General features: G+C 42.4%; 1 protein-coding gene across 1 annotated transcript; it reads left to right on the top strand.

The window, feature by feature from the left end:
* The first annotated feature begins 4,536 nt into the window (after window positions 1-4,536).
* Window positions 4,537-22,740, top strand: ccdc80 (coiled-coil domain containing 80). The gene is made up of 10 exons (XM_019876940.1): window positions 4,537-5,892; window positions 7,217-7,414; window positions 7,505-7,959; window positions 9,497-9,832; window positions 10,985-11,141; window positions 13,236-13,372; window positions 16,606-16,757; window positions 17,155-17,258; window positions 19,654-19,737; window positions 21,950-22,740. The coding sequence occupies exons 1-10, from the start codon at window positions 5,241-5,243 to the stop codon at window positions 22,258-22,260; spliced, it is 2,586 nt and encodes an 861-aa protein (XP_019732499.1). The 5' UTR covers window positions 4,537-5,240; the 3' UTR covers window positions 22,261-22,740.
* Window positions 22,741-23,785: the final 1,045 nt, after the last annotated feature.

The following is a 23,785-nucleotide window of genomic DNA, read 5'->3' as shown; positions in this document are numbered from 1 at the left end:
TCATACCTGATCCTTTCGTCTTTTGTTCAGCAACACCGCTGCCAGTATTTTGTGGCTTTCTGTCCAAAGGGAGCAACGATCGTTATTCGCATCAATGTGTTTAAAGAATATAGTTCAATCCATCATCCAATATCCGAGCCACCTATCCCCATGGGAGTGCTGGAGCCTATCCCAGCTGTGCACACATGCACGCGCACACATGGGCAACAGCCATAACGGACCTGAACATGAATGAAAATGAAAAATAAACCAGATGCAAGACAGGACTGACTTTCCTTTGAGTACGGACCCCAAAATAGGGTCAAGTGCCCATCTCTGCAAGTTATTGTGAGAGATCATTTACATGATCAGCATTTTCACATGTATAAAAATCCTTAATTAATAATAATAACATACAATGATATTATCAAAGGTAAGACTGGCCAACAAATGTTTACATTTTTTAAATCAGAGATGCAAGTAAACATTTCCAAGAGAAAAATGGGACAAAACAACCCCATTGTGTTTTTGTGTATATCAAGGATGGAGTATGGTCAGGAATACTAAAGAAAGAGCAAAACAAATATTTTGGTCGGGTTTTGACTCGTAGCTTCTTCTCGCTCACCACAAGCCCTCCGTGACATTGAAAGGTTCCCTATTGCGTCGATGAATGGCCCGCAATGGGAGTCATTGAATTGGTTTACACATCATCATCTTAATACACATGCCTATGCATCAGTAGGCGAATGCGCTAAGAGGCTACTTAGCTGAGCAAACGCAAGTGAAGAATCCATTCAGGCGTGTCAATGGGCGTGTTGTATAAGATGCTCGCTCTCTGAAGGGTCATGGGCAGGGGTAACCAGAACAATTTTGGGCTGGTTCTCTAAGGAGAACCAGAGGTTGTTGCTAGGTGCTCATTCCTGATCCCCGGACCTCGCTAGCAGTGGCGATTCTAGGATTAATTCCCATTACAATACCATTAATTTGTGCATTATTAATGGCTGTAGCGAGCGGCACAGGGCTCAAATGATTAGCATGCCGGCCTCACAGTGCAGAGGTGCAGGGTTCGATTCCGGCACCGGCCTTACTTTGTGGAGTTTGCATGTTCTCCCCGTGCCTGCGTGGGTTTTCTCCGGGTTCTCAGGTTTCCTCCCACATTCCAAAAACATGCATGGCAGGCTGACTGAACACGCTTAAATTGTCCCAAAGTGTGACCGGGAGTGTGAATGATTGTTTGACAATGTGTGCCCTGCGATTGGCTAGCAACCAGTTCAGGGTGCCCCCCACCTACTGCCCGAAGACAGCTGAGATAGGCTCCAGCACCCCTGTGACCCTTGTGAGGATAAAGCGGTTCAGAAAATGGATGGATGGATGGCCTTATTACATCCCCCCCACGCCCACCGCCCCCCACACACATGTTTTCACACATTCAGTCCCTAACTCCAATAATAACTTTAACACAACACCTTTATATTTAACAGCGAGCACACATGCTCCACACATGTTTTTGTTCTGCTGACATGCAAAGGAGATCAAATCAACGCACAATAAGGTCAATGATTTCACAACCCAACCCCAAAAACCAACAATGGTGTGAAGGTGAGAAAGTAAATGGACTTGAAGACTTGTTATTGTGCACTGTTGCTCACCTCCATGGAATGACAAGGTGATCTGGGGTGGAAAGTGGAAGCAAGCGACCCCAATACGGTTCACATGCTCAGCAAAATAATACATTTAAAGAGCCGTGACGGAAGCCTATGCCAGCTCACGTTGAGCAAGAGGAGGGCAGTCCACCTTGAACTGGTCTACAATCGTAGGGAACAAAAAAACTATTGGTTAAGGACAAGCTAGAATGTTCACCTAAAAAGCATGTTTTTGGAATGTGGGAGGAAGATAGAACATCAGGAGAAAAAGCACACGCAACATGGTTTTTGGTTTCCCTGCAGCAGGTTTTGTTGGCATGCGATCCAATTCATTCCTGCTCGCCTCACACATGGTTCTTGACACCTAACACTTGCAGAAAAAAATGTCCTGGATGCCTAAACTCTGTGTGACTGCTAACCACCTGAGGGTCTTGACCTGGGTTTTCCGGAAGGGGGGCTATCTGCGGTCCCATCGAGAATCATTCTCAGCAGTGCAGCTGCTATTTACCAGCATCAGGAAGATCCACACAGGATGCTCCAGGCTCATTGGTCGCTTCCTGTCATCCTAAAAGTGTCAGCTGACATTTTTTTTTTTTTTTACTATCCAGGAAGTAGAGGCATGCTACATATACTGATCATGAAGTACTTAGTATGACGAGCTGTGTTCTTGGCTCAACCCAGCATGTTTGTTGTACAAATACAACCCTTTTACAAAGATAATAATGCTCCAATCTGACTGAATTACATAGCTAGTTAATTCTAGAGGTTGTAGTTTGCAGTGTACGACTGCACTGCATCACCAGAAAAAAAAACATTTTAACTGATACAAAAAATTAAATAATAGATCAACAAACCACAACCACGTTTTTCCTTGTTAGCCTAGATCAAAAAAATATCGACACGTGCATTATTGTTGTTCTTAGTGTAAAACAACACTAATGCTAATAGTGTTACTGTTATTTTACAAACAATACAAATATTTATATGATTGAAAATTCTCATGTATTTTGTTAAATTTTTTTCATTTGAATGATAACTGGCAATCTGCCATGTCATTAAATATTTTAACCAGAGCAGTATGAGTGCAGTGATGTGGTCTAAAACCCGATGTGAAGATGCTGAAGCAGTTGTTAACTGTTGAGAAATAGTTGAGCTGCTGAGACGCAAAATTTTCGATGATTTTACTTGAAAAGGGAGGATTTGATTTGGGCCTGTAATTGTTGATTATGGTTTTGTCTAAATTGTGTGTGTGTGTGTGTGTGTGTGTGTGTGTGTGTGTGTGTGTGTGTGTGTGTGTGTGTGTGTGTGTGTGTGTGTGTGTGTGTTTTCAAGAGTGACTTGATAACAGCTGTTTTCAGGGTCTCTTCGAAGAACAGACAACGGGGCTGTCCAAATTTGGTCCTCAAGAGCCACCGTCCTCCATGTTTTCGACGTGTCCCTCCTACAGCTCACCTGATTCGAACGATCAGGATTAATTTCAGGCTTCTGCACAGCTTGCTGATGAGCCGATCATTTGAATCAGGTGTGTTGGAGGATGCACACATCTAAAACATGGAGGACAGCAGAACTTGAAAGCCGGAGATGAACATGCCTGGTTTGAACACATGTTTATGATCAGTAACAGATCAGTTCGCCATGATGTATGAAACCTTTTTGAAAATGTCTGTGGGAAGAACATCAAGACAGCAGTGGGAAGAGCTCAGTTGGTGTAAAATGTCCTCCAGGTGTTTGGCATTAAACTGTGCCGGGATGTTTAGACGGTTTTTAGATGTAGCGAGCATGCCTTGCTGAGGAAGGACTGAATTTTCTCTATGAAATAAAACAAACAAAAGTCATGTTGGCAGAGTGAAGTTCAGGTGCAATTGACATAGTGGGATTTGGTAGTCTGTCAACAGTAGAAAAAAAGTGTTTGACTATTATTTTGGTTCCTGGGTGTGATGTTTGAGAAGAAAGACCCCATTGCATTCCTCAAATTATAAGTGTGGATATATTAAAAAAAAAAAATAGATGTCAGAATGAATCTCAACAGTCGATTTTCGGCACCTGCGTTCAACATTGCGACCCTCTCTTTTTTTCTTCTTTCACCACCCCAACATTTCTCCATGGAGATCTTTGCTTTATAAAAATAACCTCCAACTTAATGGGAACAATGGCATTTCTTAATTTAATATTTTAAAATTAAAGTGATCGACCAGCTCACTGACTAAACTACAGGGCAGGGGTGGCAGTTGAGGAAAGCAAGTCATGAAATAGTTCACTGGTGTTTTTCTGAAATACATTTTTTAAGCGCTTCTCTCTGATTAATTATGTGCACAGAGATAAAGCTATCAAAGAAAGCACAGCAGTGATCAGAAAAGGAAACATTGCTCGGAACAACCTTCTCTACGTTCATACCTTTTGATATGATGAGGTCCAGGGGTTCTTGTTAACATGGATGTTAAAATTATTAATAATGATTAGGCAGTCATATTCAATACAGATTATGGATAACATTCAAACCATAAAAAGGTTTGCAAGTATTTACGTGGCATGTAAAAATCTACGAATATGCTTTATTATTATTATTATTGTTGTTGTTGTTGGTGGTGTTGTTATTATTATTGTTATTAAAATAACAATTTAATCAGAATGGAAAACTGTCTTTTTTTCGATGAGATGAAACAAGTGGGGAAAGAAAGAACAAATAAAGTGTATTATATTTTTTCCAAAAAGTAATAAGATATTTTTTAAGTCAAATGTGGTTTGGGAAATAGTCTTAAGACTAATAATAATAATGGTAAATAGTCGCCGTTTGTTTCTTTTTTTCCAGTTTGCAATAAAAGGAAAAATACCCACGTGGAGAGGTGGAAAGGGGTAGGGGTGATTTTAGGGGCGTTTCTGTGTTTGCTTAAAAAGGAGGAACTTGACACTAAATGATCCATTGTGATCATTGTAAGCAGCAGGAGGGAAATATAGTATGCTGTCTTTTATTTTCATTATTATTTGTACTTGTACTTTTCAATTGGGGAGGCTAGAGGTGGTGCTGAGTTCAAAGGCGCCGGGAAAGGGGAGCTTCTTACCGAATTCGCAGAGAAGTGCGCATACTCAGGAGATTTCATGTGGACATTTCTTGAAGGCTCGGGAACGGAACTCAGTGAGTCGCTGAATTCCTTCCACTTATGCTCTTCACCTTGAGGATATTTATGGGGAACTAAATACTCCATCTGAGTGATGATTTATTGCTTTCTTAAAACCAGGCGCGAGTCACCAATCTCGGGGACGTGACGTGGACCATAACTTTCTTTCTTTCTTTTGTTCTTTATTTTTGGGTAAAGCAGCAACTTCATCAATCTGCTGTATGTATCTCCAACAGGTTTGATTTTTTTTCAGTCAAAAATGATGAATAGCACCAACATCTCCGGGATTTTATTATTTGTGGTGAATTTTTGGGTGTAGTCGCCCCTTTACGCACGAAAGATTCTTACAGTTCTTTTGGAAGTACATGTCGGCATGCTGTGAGACACTCATTGTCAGATGCTCACCTTCATCTGGAAGAAATCAATTCTTCTTCAAATGCTCTAAAAAGCATGCTGAATCTGTGACCTCCACTGGGAGAGTGTTTTGCGACATCTCGGCAGAATGTGGCGGCTTTTGACTCTCACTTTGGCGCTATTGTGTCTACTGACATGGGCAGGCGAAGTCGACAGTTTCAGGCGTCAAATTCGAGCGCATTTGCGCCAGCGAGCCAGGCAGGGGCGACCGCAGGTGGGCAGGGGGCGCCAAGTTACCCGTGTGCGCCCCGGATTCGGTTCTGCCATATCTGTTCATAGCGACAAGAATGGTGAAGGCATACCAGCAGATAAGGGCACACCAACAACTGGGGTTGTGCACGGCAACAGAGCACTGGGGACAAGAAGAAGAGTCGGGGGGCACCTCCAGGCGCGGATGCTGCAGGATGAGGGGGCCCCCCGAGCAAGGGCCAGGGTGTCGCGGATGCCCAGCAGTGCCGGTTCGCCCAACCTGTTGGCCAGTTTTGCGGGGAAAAACCGAGTCCTGGTCATCTCAGCGCCTCACGATTCCGACGGCTATTACCGGCTGATGATGTCCTTGCTGAAATCCGACGTGTACTGCGAGCTGGCCGAGAGGCACGTCCAGCAGATCGTCATGTTCCACCAAGAGGGCGAGATGGGCGGCAAGGTGCGGCGGATCACCAATGAGGGCAAAGTGATGGAAGAGCCACTGGACACCACCCTCATCCCGAGACTCATGAGCTTTCTCAAACTAGAGAAAGGTACACTTTGGATTTGGTTATTATTTTGTTTATTATTTTTACAGTGGTTTTTTTCTCCTATTTGCTGAAAAACTCATCTATTCACTGTTTTTGTGCGCAAAAGCTGTACTAAAAGAGCACTTTAAAACAACCTTAGTTGGATACAAAGTGCTGTACATAGAGCAAAAAGAATTCATACAACAAAGACAATAAAATGATACATTAATAACAAAGACCATAGAAAGCTCACAAAAACAGTAAAACTAAAAAATCAAGTTGCATGCTGAGTCAAAAGCTAAAGAATAGAAATGAGTTTTAAGACAAGTTTTAAAGATGGGCAGCGAGGGTGCTTGCCTAATGTTTAGCGGGACGTCATTCCAAAGAGAGGAACCAATAACAGAAAAGGTTCGATCCTCTCTGAGCCTCTGCTCAGGCAGGTGCGGTGGGGCGGAGGAGTTCAGAGAGGTAGGGTTGGGCAAGGCCATTTTAAAAATTTGAAAACAATAGAATCTTAAAAAGACCTCTAAAATGTATAAGGAGCCAGTGAAGCGATGCCAGAATAGGATTTATGTGCTCCTTCTTATGAGTACCAGTCAAGAGGCGAGCAGCAGCATTCTGGACAAACTGGAAATTCTTTATGCCACTCCAAGCAATAAAATCATTACTTTGGCATCACCTTGTTGCATCTTAGTGTTAAGGAACTATGTTGAAGTCAGTTGAAGAGTTTCCTTTTGACAAAAATAGAACTTTACCACCATATTGTGGAATCTATAGGCAATTATAAACCTGGTGGGGGTGGGAGGGCGTCAATTACAACGGGATTATGAGAAAAGTGGGGGTTCACTCTGCCCGTATTTCCAAATATTCCTTATTCTGACATTTTTTGACTTTTACGCCTAACATTTGGAAACAGATATCCGTACTTTCTACTTGGTGCTTTGCCAAAATAGGCTTGTTACATTTTCAGCCTCAGCGAATTAAATAGATTTTTGTTCTGAAAACAACACTTACATTAGATTAATTGAAGGCAAAATTATCTCTGAAATATCAGAAAATGCCTTGACAGAGGAGGTTAATTGAAAACCGAATTGTCTTTGATGTTTACGAAACATATCACATTGTTCTTTGTGTGTCATTATTGCCTTCGGTGTTTCCACAAGGTTCATTAAAGTATGAAAATTACATTGGGTTAAATTGTCTTCAGTGTTTCCAAAAATTATGCATCCGTAAATGTATGTATGCTTCATTGAAGAAGGATGAAAGACATATCCCTTGGTCCAATCTGTTCTCGCTCTTAACTCAACCCAAGTTTCACCATCGTGTTGTACTCTGTTGTATTCTGTAGGTAAGTTTGGGATGGTGCTGCTGAAAAAGACCCTGCAGGTAGAGGAGAGGTACCCATACCCTGTGAGGCTGGAGGCCATGTATGAGGTCATCGACCAGGCACCAATGAGGAAGCTGGAGAAAATTCGCCAAAAAGGCTTTGTCCAGAAGTGTAAAGGAGCTGGCGTTGAGGGTCAAGTGGAGGAGGGCACACTTACTGGTAAGAAGCATCAACCCAATGTCAAAGTCTTTAACTGAAACCAGATTTTGAGGCAACATGACTTACAGGATGTAATGTGTGCATGGACAGTGATCACACCTGTAGGAGGAAAACCAGCAAAGAAAATCTTGAGAAAGCCCACAACAACGACATCCGCGACAACCACGACGACGACCACTGCTCGGCCAACAACAACCCGGCCACCAACTACGACCACGACAACCAAAGCAACGACCACCACGACAACCAAAGCCACAACCACCACACGAAGAACCACCACCAAACGAACCACCACCACCACCACCACTACAACCACCCTGACACCAACCAAAGCCCACACCCAAACTGTGCTGCTCCCTGCCCCCAGAACCACAGAGGACCCATATTACTACAACCAAAGGGAGCATTACCCAGGCAAAACCACCCCGTCTGGAGACAACCACACAGACAAGTTGAACAAAGATCCCCACAATCACAAGCTGGTACCCGCCACAAGGAAACCGTCCAAGATCAAACCCACCAGGAAAAAGAACGAAGGAGAGAAAGTGAGTAGTATTTTGCCGTGGTAAACTTCCTTCTGGTCGTTGGTCATGTTGAAGCACTGACTTCCAAAGTGTGAGGACAGTACAGAGAGTCATTTCAGTTCAGTTGTGTTTAACTTCAGTGCAATATATTTGCATTTATTTACAATTGTTTCTTTTCAATCATTAATTTGGGTAGTATGCAATACATTTTAATTGAATCCTGATTTAATTATCATTTTTTTATTTTACTATGGGGCGGCTCATTGTCGAGTGGTTAGCGCGTCGACCTCACAGTGCAGAGGTTCCGGGTTCGATTCCAGGTCCGGCCTTCCTGTGTGGAATTTGCATGTTCTCCCCGTGCCTGCGTGGGTTTTCTCTGGGTACTCCTTTTTCCTCCTACATTCCAAAGACATGCACGGCAGGCTGATTGGATACTTCAAATTGTCCCTAGGTACATGTTAGTGTGAGCATGGATGGTTGTTCGTCTCTGTGTGCCCTGCGATTGGCTGGCAACCGGTTGAGGGTGTCCCCCATTTACTGCCCGAAGAAAGCTGTGATTGGCTCCAGCATGTGAGGATAAAGTGGATCAGAAAATAGATGGATGGATGGATTTTACTATGTTCAAATATTCTTTTCAGGAATAAAACCTTGATGAACACTTACCGCAATATTGTATTTTAATGCATGTCATTATGGTGAAAGTTTGTGAGCTAAATATTGTTTTTGATGGTACTTGCTTCAAAAAGTTCGAGAACTACTGAGTTAAAGCTCAAGGATCTGACCAAAGAAGCCAGGGTAGCTCATCTGCTGTATAGGGTCTCCGTCACTGTCAGTCCAGTGTTGCCCTGCAATGTTTATCGTTATTTTGCAGATTTTTTTTTTCCTGTGGATTTTTAGCATACATACTTACTGTGATGCTGTTGCATGTGGTAAAGGAGAGCCACGGTCGCCAATAAACTTTCAAGCCATTTACTAAGCACTGGGAGAGCAGTTAAGCACAAACCTCATGAGCGCACTTCCACATATGCCCCATGTAAAAACATAAACGGCACGATATAATGTGTGTTCGTCAGACTCTAGTAAAGGATGTCAGGTTATCCCAAACTCAGGTTTAGAACCAAGAATGTGTTGCGTGTCTGTTTGTATTTGGTAGCCGATTGTTTGAATGAAACACTTGGAACATGCAAGCTCCACAGGAAGGCCTGTGTTGAACCCAGAATATCAAAACTGTGAGGCAGATGCCTATCGGGTTTTATATGAAACAAAATATTTATATTGAGTTGAGGAAACCGCCATTACAGTCAGGACTCATTTTTTTCTTTACTTCAGTAAGTAGATCCCAAAATTGCCGTACACTCCCTTCAAGATTTTAACAGACTTGACTCGCCCATGAATCATGTAGACATGACTGAAACACATGACAAAATCATCTCCAGGGGTTGCGCACATCACAATTTGGGAATCCCATATGCATAGACCTGGACTAAATCACAAGAGACAGATTGCCATGAAGAAAAAGTGGATTATAGCTGTGAACTAACGAACTATATTCATGCAGATGCTGACAAACGAGTATGAGGAGAAGTACGACACCGGTAAGCCCACCGTCACGTATCCCGAGGAGGTCGACGGCTTCGCCGACATCAGTCCCACCAGGAAGGGGAAGGCCAAGCACGACAAGAAGAAGAAGAACGAAAAAGCCGGCAAGAAGGCAGAGCGGAGGGGCGGAAAGGCCGGCAAAGAAGGCAAGAGCGGAGGGAAGAAGAACGGAAAAAAGCTGTCAAAGTACCCGGAGAAGGAGGACTACCCGAAACCCACCAAAAAGCCCACCCCACCTCCAAAGGGGTCTCTGGACTCCTTTTTGGGCTACTTTGAAAACCGAAGGCGACTTCTGGTAAGAGAAACCCTTGAACCTTGCTCACCTTCCTATTTCCAGTGTTCATGTCCATCACACATGCCTGAGGAGATAAACCCTACTGTTAGCATTTGCTTTAAAACCCGACGTTGCCAACATCTGGATCCAAGTAACCCAATCCGCTGCAAAAGCTTGGTCTCAATAGCATCAGGGCGCATTCCGTATAAGCCATGACACATCACAATATTTGTGTAAGACAGAAAACAGCCAGCAAGATTTATCGTCCGTGACTGCAGCATTATCAGCTCCTTTTCTTAGAGGATGCACTGTATAATACATTTTATATCCTTCAAGATAAGAGCCACCACTCATGTTTTTGTATTTATATGGCTAATCCTCTATATCCCATGAGCTTGTACTGCAGTATATTCTAGATAATATTACCTTTCCAACCAGTGCGCTACCACAGCCAGTTAGCGTGCAGTGAGAGATCATCAGGCGTGCCAGGTCAGGGGAATCAATCAACTTCACTTCAGTGGTGCAAAAATTATTGGCCAACTACAAATTATGTAGCTTTGTCCAGCAATCTATGCCAGGGACGTACAGTGACAAGCAGAACAACGAAGTAGAATGGCGTACTGCGTTGAATAATACTGATGCTAATGCTGATAATGCGGAAGTGTGTGTCGATGAAGCTCAACTTCCCATCGTTTACGCCAGTCACATTTGTTTGTCTACAGACAGCAAACTTGAGCATGAACCGCCCAACAGCACCTCAGCCGGTACACTCCACTTCGCATCAATTGTTTCAAAATGCAACGAATCGCACACTCGACAGAAGTCTTGTATAAAGTAATCAAAAAACATACATTTCTTTGAAAACTTGAGTCATTTTCGTTGTACAATCAAAAACGACAGTTATCCTTAATGCGGCGGATTAGTTTAGTTTGTCCGTGTTTGATTTTTAAGGTTCAAGTGTAGCTGTCAGCTATGTGCAGCTGTGTGCGAAGAGACTGTGCGTCTCTGTTTTGCAGCCACCATAGATTGTTATCACACAGGCAGGCTGGGAAAATATAGCCCATCCTCCACTTGCAGGTTAATGTAAACACCAACTCCGCAGTGAGTGACCTCTACGTATGAACCCAACCTAACCCCCCACTCCTTCTTCCTATCCCCCCCACCCCTCCACAGCTGGTGACATCACCCAGCGAGGAGAACAAGATGTATGCCCAGCAAAGGGACGAGTACTTGGAGTCTGTGTGCGAGATGGCCATCCGGAAAGTTTCCATTATCACCATCTTTGGCACACTCATCAACTCCACCATGAAAATCGACCACTACCAATTGGGTAAGGAGCGCACACGTGCGTCACATTCGGCCAAACTATGCACAAAAGTCTTCCCACGACTTTTTTTTTTGGGGGGCTACAGCCAGCGGGTGCTTGCTGTTGCTGAGTCATACGCCCACTCAGCGAATGTTTTCCAGACTTCTAGTCAACGTGTGGGTTGAGATTGTAACTTTGCTAACACTCCACCGCACTGCACTTCACCCTGCACTCTCCGAGGTTTTGAAGGACTTCATTCAAACCTCTCGCAAATGTGAAACAACTTACAAACCATTGCGGTCCAATAAAAAGCATTTATTGCTGAACACCATGTATTTTTATCCAAAACACGACAAAATGGAATACATATTCAAAGATGAGAACATTTGGAGATAGCGATGTCTGGGTTATTTTGCAACAAAGTCAACTTATTTGGGTGGGAGAGGTAACCTTGTTCTGATCCAGTAACAAATCAATTGAAGAATTGATCAGCTTGTGAATCTCATTTTTTTTTTCTACAAAAACAATGTGAATGAAAGAAATTTTGTGGGTTGTTGCAGTATTTCCCAAGGAGGAATTGATTTACTTTTGATTTGGAATTATTTTTCAACACTTAAAATCTGGAAGCATGAAAAGGCTATTTGGGGTGCAGCTTTGATTTTACCAGAGATTAAAGCAAATGCAAATCGATTACTCATGGTTCCAAAATCTAAACTCTGCAATTTACGCATGAATTCTGTCTTCTGTATTATCCAAAACAAAATCCTTTATTTTGGATCTTGAGCTGAACCCCATTTTTTAAACACGGATAAAGACAAATCAATGACTTTGGATTATGAGCCAAATCCAAATCTAAAATTTTACCTGAAAAAGTTACGAACTGAGTTCAGCGTAATCTGGCATGAAGCTTCAGAATACCACAACAACCTAAATAATGTGTTATTACATAAAGAAACATTGAGATACGTTTAACCCTGATCTGGATCCACATTGCGAATTTTCAAACATTGGAGGCAAACATACTGTACCTCGTTTGCCTGTAACAAAGCGTCCTACAGTAAACGCTTTTCGCAATTGTGCAGTGGGCGTCATTTCTTACATTTCCAGACATTCTTAGGTTAGTGTGTGACTCTGTAAAACTTTATGAGTCCGCATGTCCCACCACAAGACAAGGTTTCATCTGCATGGAATTTTGGGCTGAAAACTGGAAGGTGATGTCACCTATCCGTGGCACATGCTGTTTTTTTCCACTTTCAAAAAAAATATATGTGTGTGTGTGTGTGTGTGTGTGTGTGTGTGTGTGTGTGTGTGTGTGTATATACAAACAAGTGCTTCTTTTTGTGCCTCCACTCCCTGTTGGATTAAGATGACCTCACTGTCTCCGGTTTGGTTTGTCAGAAGATACAATGTTTGAATGAATACTTTGTCTTGTTCGAAATTTCGAACCAAATCAATGACAATGGATCGTTTCTCTGCGACACACTTGATAGTCTCTCGCAACCACCCTCATGTGAAGTTGTACAGTGGTTGGGAATCACTGGCCCAAGTGCACACGTTTCTGAGCAAATGACACACTGTCAAACTGTGCCTGACCAACACATCTGCACAAACTGTATCAGCTGTCAATTATCGAATTAACTTGAGCAAATCTTCCACTTTTTGGACATTGGATATTTTTTGCATTTTCATAGGTCAAAGCTAATAAATGACCCACACTGGTTTAGTCAAATCAAGTAAATGCACTTTTTTAGGTTATCTTAAATGTTCTCAGTTCCAGTTGATTCGTAGTGCGATTCCAAGCCTTTAAATCAAATGAGAATTGTAAGAAATAATCTTCAGTTAGATGTATTTTTGCCTCTGAATGTCCGCGAGTTGACTCACTTGGTTTGCCCTTGACCATCACCTCTTGGTGGGAGGGAGGGATGATTAAAAGCTTTAACGTCTCCAAGCGGCAGCAACTTAAAGTCAACTCCAAAGTCACATCCCGCCTCGCCAAGCGGTCGGGGAGTCAAAGCAGCTCTTTGTTGAGTTTGTCCCTGATTGACTCTGCTGCTATCCATCAAATATTTACTTCCCTTCGCATCCACTCGAGAAACTAGTGGCTTTCTTCTTCTTCAGAGAACGACAAGCCGATGAAAGGACTTCGTCAGGAGGACCTCGTGAACCAGGATCTGATCACCGAGTTGAGGAAGGAGTTCAGCATGATCCACGATGACTTCCACATGGTCCTCACTGACACAGACATGAGAGTCAAGGTGAGCTGCTTGGACCAACGTGCCATCACAACCCAAAATACCGCTATTGTCCACTGACCACTCCCAAGTTCACTTGGCAGACTGACTCTTTGAAGCACAGCGGAGAAGGATTTTGCATCCCTTGAATTGTGTTCAAATCCCAGAATTCCACTCACTGAAATAAGGCACCCACTGCAACTTTAAATTGGAAAAAAATGGCAAGCCATGCAACCCTTACCAAACACGCATGCGTACCCAACATGCACAGGGAGAAACATATAAATTACACTGAGCCAAAAGCCTAAGAACTTCAAACTCCCGATCTCAAAACTCCGTGACAAACGCGCTAAACAATATTCCACGGTGCTGCCCTCCGGATAGAGCACAGAAAAGCAAAAAAATCAATAAACATAGAAAAAGACAAATTGGCAGATAAACAAGACAAGCCCAGTAAAAATCACATAAACATAAATATGCAAAAGCAATGTTTTGGAAAGCCTCCATCCTATCAGGATTTTTAAAAAAGTACCTGTGACATCAGTGTTTTTGTCGAAGTGAATCACTAGCCCCTCACAGCAATATGAAAATCAACAAATTAATCCAGTGGAAGAAAGTGGCATACAAAGCTAACTGGCCCCAAAAATGTTTTTCTCACCCACACGAAAATACTCCGTCACCTTAATCTGCATTTTTTGAAAAAAAAAAAAAAAAAAACTTGTTTTTGTGGACAAAAGGTAGAGGGGTGGTAAGAATTCATTTAATCTGTCGGGTCCTCTTTACACTTTATAGCCAAAAGACGCTTCTGTCCATTACAGCTGTTCAGTGATTCAGCTGCTTTGTACCAATGCTAAAACTGTCACGTGACTAATGCTAGTCCCTTTTTGAGCCATCCGTGATAATGTCGTTTTAACCCTTTCAGGGACAGCGGTTACTACAGTGGACAACTTATTGATTTCTTTATTTATTTCATTGGGATAGTGCACATTAATCAGCACAACAGCGTAAATGCGCCGGACTTAGCATAAATGCTAGTTTTCAGCCATCGTCCCAAGGCAGGTTTCTTAACATAGACAGTTAACATAAAATAACAACATAATATACACAACACATACCCTAAAATACGGTTATCAGGTTACAGTGTATCATTATTTGTGCATGAAAGAGTTAAGGACATCGTTTTTTTTTTCTTCTTCTTATGTTAATCCTCTATTTAAACTCTGGCCACCCGTCCATTCATCTCACACCATAATATCTCGACCCTGTCAAAACACCACCTCGATGAAAACACGGTTAATTCACACAACACAACATTTGCTCGGCGGCTACTTGTATACTGTACATGTGCGCACTTGCCAGGAAACAAAAATGTCAGCGGGTTGTTTTTGGACGTGTGCATCAAAGAGGCTAGTGTTCGCTCACTCTGCTGACAGCGGCGTCTGTGGACCTGCGAGGATGTGGGTGGGTGGGTGTGAATAGTCGATCGGGAGTGCAGATGGATTCAGCCTAGCCTGAGAAATGAACGTTGGATGTGGTTTGGAAGCGTTGGATACAACGCTCAGCATTCTGGGTGTTGCTTCCCAAAAGTGAGGATCAAGAATGTCGGATATGTGGAAGGCCACACCACAATGATAGGGGAAATACGCAAAAAAAAAAAAAAAAAAAAACTGGAAACAATTTCCTTTGCTTTTTGGAATCAGTTCGCTCACCAGCCATGTCCATGCTTTTTCTCAAACCGCTTATCCTGTTCAAATTCGTGCAGGGGAGACCTCAGAATGGGGCTTGAGTTGGATTTCTTTCCATGCCAAGTTAGCTGCATGAACCACTACATTACTAAGAGAATTTTTACTCTGTCCTTGAGTTCATTTGAAAGGCTACACACGACAACCAGGAATGGTCGTAGTATAATCACAGGATGTGAATGGGGTTTTGTGTGAATCACTTCACCAGAGGCTCCCAAATATTTTGGGTTCAGAGACACCTTACTGGTGACACCAATTAACACGTGCGCCCTTCAATGCCATTTTTTTAATGGTTCAACCTCAACCATGATTTGTTCCTGAGAAAGGAACTAGAATGACTTAATTATGGAATTAAATTAACCTTGCAACACAGTTAGCACATCCACCTCAAAATTCTGAGTTCAAATACAGGCTCGGCCTTCCTGCGTGGAGTTTACATGTTGTTCCCGTGACTGCGTGGGTTGCTACGAATACTCCTGTTTCCTCCCACATTGCAAAAACATGCATGGTGGGTTAATTGAAGACTCTTAATAGTCCCTGGGTGCGATCGTGAGTGTGAATGATTGTTGTCCTGCGATCAGTTGACGGTGTACACTGCCTCTCACCCAAAGTTAGTTGGGACAGACTGCAGCACGACCCATGTGAGAATAAGCAAAAGAGAGAATGATTTTGAGAGATGGATTTGCACTGCTTCCACTAACAACAGGGCTACAACAGTAGTTGCATTTACAAAAGCACAGTATTGCCACCTTAGTGTTTTGGTCGACATACAATACGTATCCCCTGCACAACTCCACGTGAGAAAAGAGCGTGAGAGAGCAAGAAATGGCATGCACATGCACGGATGGCAGATTTATGTGGTATGTCACAATCAAATCCAGACTGTTTAATTAGCCCAAAGCTAAAGTAGGGAGCTACTCTATGTGGACCACTTCACTTTTCGTGGGGTGGGATATGATATGCCAGCTGATTTTTGTTATTGTATGGAGCAAAGTAAGTGCTGTCTCGTCTGTAGGGTATTAATTGCCCCCCCGCCTCTCTCCCACGGCATCATGCATGGATGCTTTTTTTTCGGGGCGGGGGCGCGGGGCGGAAGCACTTTAAAAGGATGAGGACTATTATTTTATGAATAAGGATGGAGGGACGATGACAGAAAGGTACCCAGGTTATGAACGGAGGACGGACTGGCAAAATAGGCTAAAGTGTCCATCTCTGCGAAGGGGCCGTCCACCACTTAGCTTGCAGTATGTGAACCACTACACTACTACTGGGATTTTCGATCACAGCCTTGTCAGGTTGAAAGATGTTTGCCGGTAAATTGGTGTTTGTGAATTAGGGACCTGAGTGGCAATTGATCCCTTCTCATCTGTCTCAAAGTCAATTATGCCAACCACACTACTACCAAGAGCCCATTTCCACAAGCTTAATAACTTACTCACTCAGTGGCTGTCACAGCTCAACAATTCCATTGGAAGAGCACGATTGATCAATCAATACCTCGACTTCTTTTGCCAGCAATCCTACGAGGTTCCCATTGCCATGAAAGCCGTGTTCAACTACATCGACACATTCTCCTCCCGCATTCGAGAGATGGAGCAGCAGAAGCGAGACGGCGTCGTTTGCAAGAAAGAGGACAAGCCCAGATCGTTGGAGAACTTCCTCTCGAGGTCAGAACTCAAGAGTGGATCTTACATGTTTCTGTCCCTGCTTGGGTGGTCCCAGGAGCCTGTTTCCTCTTTTCAAGAGTCCGAGCCTGTGCTCTGCAATGAACTCAACCACAATTTACGGTGTTTAAAACCCTCAATTGGCAGACTGGGACAGTCTGTTTGTGTTCTACAAATTTAAAGCCAATTAAATTACAACTATCCCCCTAACACTAAATTATTGAGGATATACATTTTCCTCAATGTCTTTGATGGCCAGGGAGACTTGGACTCCCGAGCGGGTTACGTCTGGTATTTCGGGCAATGGTCAACCAAAGTAATTGTGCACTAGTGCCGAGTACGCAGCATGCACCGCTGCCCCGAAGCATGACATCGGCGCCTAAATTTGTCGTGACCTTAGGTTCCGCTGGAGGCGACGTCTCTTCATCATCTCCACCCCCAACGACGAGGAGTGGGCCTATCAGCAGCAGCTTTATGGCCTGGGCAGTCAGGCCTGCAACCTCGGTGAGTAGCACTACAACTGATGGAATACTAGCGGCTGATACATCTGCTTTGAGGAGCATTTTCTCCTTGAGGAGCGGCACTTCTTGCACTTGACTTGATAAAGCTTGTCAAACAGGCCAAAGATAGCTAGCATTAACACTAACAATTTATGGCCAAAGTGGGGAGGGGAAAAAAATTGAAGCCTACCACAATGGGACAAAGGCCTCATTTTCACCAAACGCTACAACCCAGTTGAGTTCACCACGGCTCGGTAAATCCTTCTCAGCCGTGTTGCTGCGCAGTGGGGGTGACTTCAAACCAGACCACATGTGTCACAAAATAATGACAGAAAAGAAATGTGACAGTGTCTCTGAAATAACAAAAGCTGCTTTGAATCCTCCTTCCTCCTAATCCGAAGTACAGTTGTACTTTTTATTGCGTTACAAGCTCTCGTGCGCTTGTTTTTTGTTTGCACGCCGCGAGCCAACATTTTTCTTTTTTTACAAGCAAGCTTCAGATACACCTCTGCTCGAGTTAAGTGGACAGGCAGCGGATGTTGTTTACTGTCTGATATAAATGCAACTCTTGTTTTTATCCCATTTTTCCATTAGATGAACTCAAAGATCATTATTCTGAGATTCAAAACGGCAGTTTTTAAGATACATTCGAGCCACCTCTGCTAGCTACTGGCAGTTTCTTATTCCATTTAATTGTAGCAATAGTTTTGGAGGGCTGAGAATGTTCCCAACACCCCACAGACCAAAAGAAAAAGAGCAGAAGCACCTTAAATCCATTCATGTGCTTTTTTATTCATTTTCAAGAATCTATTCCTTTCATTTCATAGTATTTCTCTTGGCTGCATTGATTCCAGTAGATTTATGTGGCTGATAATTTGTTTTCATCCAGACCGATTCCAGGTAGGTGTAACCATGCCAGTCGAAGCTGCCCAGGACCTTGAGGCTCAGTAGTGCTGGCCAAAGTACACTGGTATAGGGACTGTTGGTTCAACCAATCAGTTGTAAAGTTCACCTCGAAGGGCCAGCTAGCTGGCCAACAATAACGGTCAGCATTTTCTCATCCTTTGATTGGTTTGGTCGGGGGCAAGCCAAATTTGACTTGCAAAACATTTCAGTCGTGATATGTACAAAATTAATAATAGAGTTTAATTGTAAGGATCTCTGGCACAATTGAGGGCTGTTATTTTTCATTTTTGTAAAATATTGACACTTTCCAATAATGCGATCATGGTGGTCAGAGACGATTAGGTTAGAAAGTCCCTACTCAAGACATAAGATGGCTTTTTGCTTGTCTTATTCCATACACACAATTCCTTCCTTTGTACTATGGAAGGTGTTTATTTTTTTTGTCCAATCAGCGACTCCAGGGCCATTGAACTCAAGAGTGCGACTGCAACTGACACTCAAACCAAGGTCGAGCGCCCAGGTGTCAAACTCAAGGCCCGGGGGGCCAGATCCGGCCCGCCACGTTATTTTATTTGGCTCGCGAAAGTAAATCATGCGTGTCAACTTGCATGATCCTTGCTAAAATCTGTACCGAAATGTCAAATTGTCATGCGTCATAAATAATGTTGAGATTTTGCATATAGTACATATAGAATAGGATGACCTTATGTAATATGGATTTGAATTCAATTGAATTGGATTTTGTGGTTTGTCACATACAGTATACTCCTATAAAGTTTATACTGTCGTTGCAAAATATTTAGTACGCCCAGATTCATCCAGCACCATGTTGCTAGACCTTTTTGAACGAGGCAACCGTTGTATCACAATGTATATAGATTAGGCAGTCTTGACCCAGTGAATAACTGCGGATTGTTTAGTGTGATGCAATATAACCCCGTGGCACCTTTGAGATGGACATCCTTGAAAATGCATGAATATATTGTTGGTAATAATCCTAAATGCTTATTTAGTAAATCCTAGACAAAACATGGCAGGTTTTAATGTCGGATTTGGTCGCTGGAGGAAAAAACAAAAAAAAAAGAGTCTTATCAGCATGTTGCTATGTTCTGTAAGGACTTCATGTTGTTCTTGGCTGGGGTTCAAGACTGCTCCACTCCCTTCTTGTTCCAAACAAAGACCTATCCTGCTGATGAGGCTAAAGAAAAAAAAAAAGGTTTTGTCTTGATATTCAACACTTCGCCACAGTTCTAAAACATCGTCGAATGTGATTTTTTTTTCTTGTCTCGGATGAAAAAAGCTCCTTGGCCACATTCCGCACAATCCTCGAACACCAGCACCACCTTCTCCTTTTACCGAGCAACCGCCTCTACGCTTAGGAAGATTCCAATAATCAACAGGCACAATGAGGCTATTGCGGATACTGTACTGCAAATTATAAGATGTATGCTTTTCTTTTAATGGGCGTTGTATTTTTTTTTTCCATTTTGAAGGTTTGAGGCACATCTCCATTCTAAAGCTGGTTGGGACAGAGCTGTCGGACATGGGTGGAGTTTTGGAACTTTATCCTTTTAATGGTAAGGAAGATAATTTCGTTGCACGAATGTGTAATGACAATAAAGCAATCCAATCCATTTCCTGGAAAAAACGAGAAATACCATGTGAACGCCAACACCTCTTTCCGCCTTGGATCGGATATACACTACTCTCACAAAGTTTTAGAGAAATTGAGCTTTTGGGTGTGATTTAAGAAATAATATAAAATGTACTCGTCTCTTTACCGGTGGACTTCATTTGACCATCTCTCAATATTTTTAACTCGTCAAATTTTCAGTGTTTTTTGCTCGACTTCCTGTTCTCTAATCTCGAGCCGAGGGCAAGATTGACCGTAGGTACTTGATCCATGAATCGACCAATTGAGCGGTATTTTAAAAAATTGAAACATCATCCTGCTCACATTTCGACATCATGGGATCAAGGTGACACTTAACAATTGAGAAAAACTACCTCACTGCTGTGAGGTTTTGAACAGGATGTTTTCAGAGTACCGTATTTTTCGCATTATAAGGCGCTTCGCAGTATAAGGCACATCTTCAATGAATGGCCTATTTTAAAACTGTTTTCATATATAGGGCGCACCACATTATAAGGCACATAGAATAGTGGCTGCGGTTGTGTTATGTATCCACTAGATGGCGCTACTCTGCAGGGAATCCAATACAATACAGCTGTATTTACATAGAGCTTTCACAACCACTACAGCTGTAACAAAGCGCTTTACAGAACATTTAAAATACTACGTCCAAGAAATAAGAATAATGATCCATGTCTAAGGCGTATCGGATTATAAGGCGCACCGTCAGCTTTTGTGAAAATTGAATGCTTTTAGGTGCGCCTTATAGTCCGGAATATACGATAAATGGCCACTGAGCTTAGAGTATCATCAGCAGCTTTCAACAGAACTACAGGACTCAGAGAGACTTGACGAGTCACAGAAAGGCAGAGAAGTGGATGTTGTTAGAAATGTACTGATTGATTCAGGGTTCAAAAGCCTGCTGTGAATTTTGTGATTGTTGCACTTCTAAATATCTGTTTTCTAGATACATCCTGTGGCTGTGTGAAAATGATGGCAAAATTCCACTGAGCCGGATGTTTTTTTGTTGTTTTTGTTTTTCCAATCCAGTAGCTACATCTGTTACAGCTGCACTGAGACAAATGCAGTGTTGAATCAATTCTTAGTTGAAAACAGTGTGGGGCGGGATGCTTCCCAGAAAGGCGCCTGACTTTCTAGAACAGCTTTTCTCCATCAAGACGTACTTGCACCACATTCCCCAGTTTTTTTTTTAATCGTCTCTGCTCAACGGTTGTCCAAACAGAAACGCCTCAAATGTTGTTACCACTTTAGTTGCTGTAATTCACTGCATAAAGCTTGCATGCATCACACGCCATTAAATAAAGGTCATTCCATGAAGTGGACAATAATTTAGGCACCAACATTTTGGGGAAAAAGGACCATCTATTTATTTATTTATCATGTTTTTAAGGAAACGTATGATAAATCATTGTATAATTTGATTTGACCAGTTTTGATCAACAGTACACTTGCCATTAGATATTTTATTTGTCACATCACACATTTTGCTGTGTCGGGTACAATCCTGTTTCAGATACTCAGGTGCCTGAAAAACCACACTGTCTATTTTTTTAAATATTACTTAAGTCTGATTAAATGTTGTCATATTTGATTTGAGTAATACACAGAAAAACGTCTTTTCTGATAAGATGAGCAACAGGGTTACGTTGGTTTGAGTGACACACTCCATTATGGATGAAAACATTGAAAACTTGGTCTGCCGTTGCCATTAGATGGAATTTCTGCTGAGTCATGTCAGCTCAACTTTTCTTATTCTCTTTCCCTTGAGTTGCGTAGATGCGACCATTTCTGAGTTTAGTTACAACTGACCAAACCAAATATCAACAAAATCATTCCACATAAACCTGATTCAAAACGTATTTCATCTGTTGTATCTGATGCGTAAATTGCTTATCAAGATGGAGGCACAACATTAAGAAACCATTACGGGTGCTGAGAACCAATTGGTCTTATCATTTACATTTACAAAATCCCTCTGACTACAGCAACCATTACATTTTGTCAGATGATAACTAACACAAAATGTACGCTTCTGAATTTGATGAGTGGATGATTTGTCATTTCACTTGGGCGACAGAAAATGTCCACCAATTCTGCAGCAACCCACCTAATTTCTACGGTTGCGTCTCTTACAGGGAGCGCGGCTGTGGAGCGCGAGGGCCTGTCAGCCACCCTTGTCAAGGACATGAGGAACTACTTCCAGATCAGTCCAGAGTACTTTTCCATGCTGCTGGTGGGTAAGGACGGCAACGTCAAGTCCTGGTACCCCTCACCCATGTGGTCCATGGCCATCATCTACGACCTAGTGGACTCAATGCAGCTGCGCCGGCAAGAAATGGCCATCCAGCAGTCGCTGGGAATGCGCTGCCCCGAGGACGAGTACGGCGGACACGGCTACCACCAGCACGGCTATCAGGACGGTTATCACCAGGGCTACGGTTACTAGCGGCTTTCTTGATGAGTGGGTGGATGCGAGACACGCACAAGCTAACGCTGCTTCTGTTTGAAGTTGGCGGCCCTCTAATTTTGCCTCCCTGACCGAGCAGATGAGGTCATCGGGTAATTTTGTAGCACTAAGTGGAGGCTTCTAAAATGACAGCTTTCACCTAGCCACTTCCTCCAAATATAGCTCTGTTTGGCGCCACTTAATGCTAATTTGCGGAAGGCTCTATTTAATCGCAGCCAATAAAAGCATAAATGAGCCTGAAGGGAGATGTATTCTAGACTCCAATTTACACATTTCATATTATCAACTTTGAAACATATCAAATCCTGCTCACATATTGTCATACATGTATTTATTGGACTTTTGTTGCATTCCCCGTTGTTGCAGGTTTTTAGCTGCAGCATGATTGCTTTTTTTTGGGCTGCATTTTATTATTTAAACTTATGTGCCTTACAATAAATTCCTTTTTCTTGGATTTTACTGCCTGTTTTTTTTGTTTATGTTTATTTTTTTGCTTGACACGCAAGTGAAATATGGCTAACATTAAATATTTCAGATTGGCCTTTTATGTGAATATCCATCCATTTTCCGATCCGCTTATCCTCACAAGGGTCACGGGGGGCCCAGCTCTCTTCGGGCAGTAGATGGGGGACACCCTGAACTGGTTGCCAACCAATCGCAGGGTACACAGAGACGAACAACCATCCATGCTCACACTCACACCTAGGGACAATTTAGTGTTCAATCAGCCTGCCATGCATGTTTTTGGAATGTGGGAGGAAACCAGAGTACCCGGAGAAAAAACACGCAGGCCCGGAAAGAACAGGCAAACTCCACACAGGGACGCTGGAGCTGGAATTGACAAGTACCTCTGGACTGTGAGGTCGACGCGCTAACCACTGGATCACCGGGCTGCACTTATGTGAATATATATTTGCAATTTACTAAACAATACATTCAAGAAAGATTAAACAAATAAAAATACAGAATCCAATTTGATAATTTAAAATGACCAAAAATAAAATGGTGGATTTGAGTACCGGTACTGTAAATTGTCCAAATGTGTGAATATAGTATCAATACAACAAAAAATACAATAATATATAAAAGTGAAAGGCAGCAAGGTGGGATAGTGGTAAGGATGGCTACAATGTAGGCACAATGGATGCATGGCTGAAATCATCTCTCTCTCTCTCTCTCATATATACACACACACACACACACACACACACACACACACACACACACACACGTATTTATGTATACATATTTTTTCTTTATAAGACGGTGGATTAAGTGTTGCATTACCACCATTAAGTGGCCATAAAAAATTATTGAAAATTTTAAAAATACATAAAACTATAATTTAATTAATAATTATTAAAAGTACCCTGAAAAACATGAAATGTTTTAAATAGTATAATAAATAGTGTAATAATGTATCATAAAATACAAATTAAGTACACGCGCACAAGCCTATATAAATGCCTTTTAGTATTGTGAGGAGAAACTTAACTTTTCAATC

Source organism: Hippocampus comes, unplaced genomic scaffold (genome assembly GCF_001891065.2).
Source record: "Hippocampus comes isolate QL1 unplaced genomic scaffold, H_comes_QL1_v1.1 scaffold110, whole genome shotgun sequence".
In the NCBI taxonomy this organism is placed as follows: domain Eukaryota; kingdom Metazoa; phylum Chordata; class Actinopteri; order Syngnathiformes; family Syngnathidae; genus Hippocampus; species Hippocampus comes.
The sequence above is the reverse complement of the archived record's forward strand: the minus strand, read 5'-3'. Positions and strand labels throughout refer to the sequence as shown.